The sequence below is a fragment of the Sus scrofa genome, chromosome X, assembly GCF_000003025.6.
Source record: "Sus scrofa isolate TJ Tabasco breed Duroc chromosome X, Sscrofa11.1, whole genome shotgun sequence".
Taxonomy (NCBI): Eukaryota; Metazoa; Chordata; class Mammalia; order Artiodactyla; family Suidae; genus Sus; species Sus scrofa.
Genome location: NC_010461.5, coordinates 45191470 through 45196416, shown reverse-complemented (window position 1 = coordinate 45196416; position 4947 = coordinate 45191470). Strand labels below are relative to the sequence as shown.

The 4947-nt window shown below is 45.7% G+C and overlaps 1 protein-coding gene across 2 annotated transcripts; it reads left to right on the top strand.

The window, feature by feature from the left end:
• Positions 478 to 3081, top strand: GSPT2 (G1 to S phase transition 2). Of its 2 annotated transcripts, XM_013986143.2 has the most exons (2): positions 506 to 636; positions 744 to 3081. In XM_013986143.2, the coding sequence occupies exon 2, from the start codon at positions 755 to 757 to the stop codon at positions 2651 to 2653; it is 1899 nt and encodes a 632-aa protein (XP_013841597.1). In that variant the 5' UTR covers positions 506 to 636; positions 744 to 754; the 3' UTR covers positions 2654 to 3081. The 2 variants fall into 2 exon arrangements, with proteins under 2 accessions (XP_003135149.3, XP_013841597.1); XM_003135101.4 differs by having other exon boundaries at positions 478 to 3081.

The following is a 4947-nucleotide window of genomic DNA, read 5'->3' as shown; positions in this document are numbered from 1 at the left end:
CACCTTAGAAACCATCAGCAAAAGTTACAGGCCTGGGGGGGGGGGGGGGCGCGCCCATGGGAAAAGGGAAAATCCAAGGCCCCTGGGTTTTAAATTCATGAGTGATCTAAAGTTGCCTTTGCAAGGTTCAGCTACATCTTCCTGTATTTCAAGGGTGCCTCCCTAATCACTAATTTCTTCCTTTGGTTGCTGGGTTCCTGGGTAAACCTTTAACCTACGTCCTACCTCCATCTGGTCAATAGGAATTTTCATTTTCACTTGAACCTAGGAGTAGAATTGGAAATCAGGTGTGCCTGTCTGGGTTTAATCATTAAACCGTGCTCAAATCGCTCTCCCGGAGCGCGTGAACAAAAATGAATGGGAATTTTCGTTAAAAAAAAGAGATTAGAGAGAGAGAGCGCGAGAGACATTTGGACTGGAGCCAGGCCTAAGAATGCAGGAGGCCGAGCGTACGGATGGCAGCGAGGGGTCAATCCCCGCCCGGCGCCGGGTCGGCGGTGGAGGAGTCGGAAGTGGTCGGGGTTTGGGGGAGGAGATCCGCTCACACACAACGGGAGAGGCTGCGCCGCCATATCTGCTGCCACCGCCGCAGTTGCGAATGCAGCGTTGGGACCCGGCTGCCTCCGCGCTGCTAAGGTTCGTGACGCTCCCCCCCGAGCCCTCCGCTCTTGCTGCCTCACCCCCAGCGGCACCTGCCCGCTCCTTCTGGCCCGTTGATCCCGCTCCCTCTCCGCACCCATCAGGGCTGAGGACCATGGATCTGGGCAGCAGCAGCAGCGACTCGGCTCCCGACTGCTGGGACCAGGTGGACATGGAAGCACCGGGTTTGGCCCCGAGCGGGGATCCAGGCTCCCCGTTGGCGGCGGCGGCGGCGGCGGCCGAGGCCCAGCGTGAGCCCCTCAGCTCGGCCTTCAGCCGTCAGCTCAACGTCAACGCCAAACCCTTCGTGCCTAACGTCCACGCCGCGGAGTTCGTGCCGTCCTTTCTGCGCGGCCCCGGCCAGCCGCAGACCCCCCCGGCCGACGCCACCGGCATCGACGAAACCTGCCCCGGCGCGGGCGACCCTCAAGGTAAAAGGCTGGGACGGGGGGCACCTGTGGAACATTCCAAAGAGGAACAGTTAGTGTTGCGTGAAGGTTCCAATGCAGCCGTTACCATGGAACTTTCGGAACCTGTTGTAGAAAATGGAGAGGTGGAGATGGTCTTAGAAGAGTCATGGGAGCACAATAAAGAAGTAAGTGAAGCTGAGCCGGGGGGTAGTTCCTTGGGAGATTCGGGGCCCCCAGAAGAAAGTGGCCAGGAAATGATGGAGAAAGAGGAAATCAGAAAATCTAAATCGCTGGTCGTACCCTCAGGTGCTCCTAAAAAAGAACACGTAAATGTGGTCTTCATTGGGCATGTAGATGCCGGAAAGTCAACCATTGGAGGCCAGATAATGTTTTTGACAGGAATGGTTGACAAAAGGACACTTGAGAAATATGAAAGAGAAGCTAAGGAAAAAAACAGAGAAACTTGGTATTTGTCCTGGGCCTTAGATACCAATCAGGAAGAACGAGACAAGGGTAAAACAGTAGAAGTGGGTCGTGCCTATTTTGAAACCGAAAAGAAACATTTCACAATTTTAGATGCCCCTGGCCACAAGAGTTTTGTCCCAAATATGATCGGTGGTGCTTCTCAAGCTGATTTGGCTGTACTGGTCATCTCTGCCAGGAAAGGAGAGTTTGAAACCGGATTTGAAAAAGGTGGACAGACGAGAGAACATGCAATGTTGGCAAAAACAGCAGGGGTGAAGTATTTAATAGTGCTTATTAATAAGATGGATGATCCCACAGTAAATTGGAGCAGCGAGAGATATGAAGAATGTAAAGAAAAGCTAGTGCCCTTTTTGAAAAAAGTCGGCTTCAGTCCCAAAAAGGACATTCACTTTATGCCCTGCTCAGGGCTGACCGGGGCAAATATTAAAGAGCAGTCAGATTTCTGCCCTTGGTACACTGGATTGCCATTCATTCCTTATTTGGATAATATGCCAAACTTCAACAGATCCATTGATGGACCAATTAGACTGCCAATTGTGGATAAGTACAAGGATATGGGCACTGTGGTACTGGGAAAGCTGGAATCAGGATCCATTTTTAAAGGCCAGCAGCTTGTGATGATGCCAAACAAGCACAATGTGGAAGTTCTTGGAATACTCTCTGATGATGCTGAAACTGATTATGTAGCCCCAGGTGAAAATCTTAAAATCAGACTGAAGGGAATTGAAGAAGAAGAGATTCTTCCAGGATTCATACTCTGTGATCCTAATAATCTTTGCCATTCTGGGCGCACATTCGATGTTCAGATAGTGATTATTGAGCACAAGTCCATCATCTGTCCAGGTTATAATGCGGTGCTGCACATTCATACTTGTATTGAGGAAGTTGAGATAACAGCCTTAATCTCCTTGGTAGACAAAAAATCAGGAGAAAAGAGTAAGACGCGGCCCCGCTTCGTGAAACAAGATCAAGTGTGCATTGCCCGTTTAAGGACAGCAGGAACTATCTGCCTTGAGACCTTCAAAGATTTTCCTCAGATGGGTCGTTTCACTTTAAGAGATGAGGGTAAGACCATTGCGATTGGAAAAGTTCTGAAACTGGTCCCAGAGAAGGACTAAGCAGTTTTCTTGATGCCCCTGCACAATACTGTGAACATTGACTATGAAAGTTCCACCACCTTCTCTTATTTACTGCCCATTGACAGACTTTTCTCCATATTTTGCAAAGAAAAATTTCACAGCAAAAATCCATGTTTTGTCAGCTTTCTCATGTTGAGATCTAAGTTATGTCACTGTTGAATTTACCCACAGGTTTCCTCCACCTATGACATTCTGCTTCCTTGGACAGACTCAGTAATAGCTTTGTAAGTGATGTGGATGTAATTGTCTATAACAATGAAAAATTAATATATTTTTTAATTTTTCATTTTCCCTTAGGAGATCTAGACAACCCATCTTCCACGCAGACCAATCAGAGTTTGTTCAGTGTGTGTGTACATGTTAAAAAGACAACTAACATGTGAATAAAATACTCCATTTGAAACTCGTATTGGTATTTGAAATGCTTTTGAATATATTTTTCTTAAATTTGTCTCATACTTCTTAGCTTTTTTACTTTCTCAAGTAACTGAATACATTTTATTCCTTGGGCTGTAAAAAAAAAAAAAACCCGTCCTGCACTAACTGTTTTAAGTGGGGAATTTCCAAACAATACACAGGGGTGGGTTAAAGGAAAAATTTTCATTTCGATACTTTATATTTTTTAATACTTTGAAAAAGAATTTTAGGGCTCTTCCCAATGAACTTTGTCTTCTCTGTTCAAGTCCACTCAATAAAGGAGCTCTTCTGCTTCCCTACTTGTGATTGGAAAAAGAAAAGCTCAGGCCATGTATCAGGTCCCCCAATGTTGAGCATGGCCAAATTTCAAATATACCTGAGGATTCAGACCATATGTTGACTAGACTTTTATCTGCACTCCATCATCTTAACACACCCCTTTGTTTTATTCACCACTAGACCTGTGATGTGGGACATGATACAATAAGGGGCATGACTATTGAGAAGATAAATGCTTGCAGTAGTAAGTCATTCACTGACAAGGGTTTGTGAGGGTCCTGAACTTGGAAATGGGGAGACCATCCCATGCTGCTGTTCTTCCATGCTTGGGGTTCGTGAAAGGTGGGAGATCATTTTTACAATCAGATCACAACCCACTCTTGAGGTGAGAGATACCGGACTCGTCTCTGAAGAATACATTGAGGAAAACACCAACTGTGGATCCTGAGGTGGCTGCGTTTATTGCCAGGAGAGCAGCCATATAACCTGCATAGCTGTCAACAGCTGGAAGAACTTCCTGTCTTGGTAAGTGGGGAGTGGCCCAGTGTAAACGTTGCCCAGTGGTGGGCAGAGCCAGTTCCTCACACTCTTGAGGTGGTTAGACAAGGGTGGAGACTGCTACCGGAACACCCTGGGCTAACGCTCAGGACCCTTTCCTGTGGTCCCTTTGTGTACCCATGTACCTCCAGGATGTTGAACCTGTCTGAGATAGCCACTGGTCTTGTCAGGGCATCAATAACATGGCTCTGTGAATCATCAATCATATATCTTCAGGGCACCCACATGGGAAAAGAGGATTTTATTTTTTGTCGATGTCAGCTAACCTAACCCGCAGGAATGTACCTCAGGTTGTCTTGGACCAAATCCTTTAATAATTAGAATGTCAGTGCCAAGAGTTTCAGCTTTATTTTAGAGTTCCTTCCCTCTGTGCTCTGAATTTTGTGCAAAATACAGGCCAATCCAGTGTTTGCTAATAATTTTGCCCTAGCAGCCACTTCAGAAAAAAAAATTATTTCTGATGCTGCATCAATCTCATTGTTTTGCAATTTTAGTAACTTAACCAATTAGGATTCGTGTGGATATGACCCACTAAGTAGGCCAAACCTACAAGGCAGGACAGAACTCTTTTTCTCCATCCAATTTGGATGATTTCCCATCCAAAACTGGCTCCTAAATGTCTTTCTCATTAGCCAGTTGTATAGGAATTTCTCCACCATGAGCTCTGACCTGTATAAAAAAAACCACTTTCAGAGACCAGGACATAAATATGTGGGAGTGGATTTTAGAAACTAATAATTTTAATTTCAATGATCATCCTGGTGGTTGGAGACACCAGAACCTGGCTCTTTAGGGAAATATTAACTCGTGGTAACATTTTTTTTCTAATTTCATGAATACCTTTCTTTATAGTCCTTAATGTCTAGTAGTGTTCTCCAATACTGCAAATTCAGGCCACTTACCAACACAGTACTAGTTTCCCCAGGGCATACAAAACAGTGTCCCTTCAGAAGTCCCCTGTTGCCTCTAATTCAGACTAATTTAACTGGCTAAGAACATCTCAAATTCCTGGCAAGCAA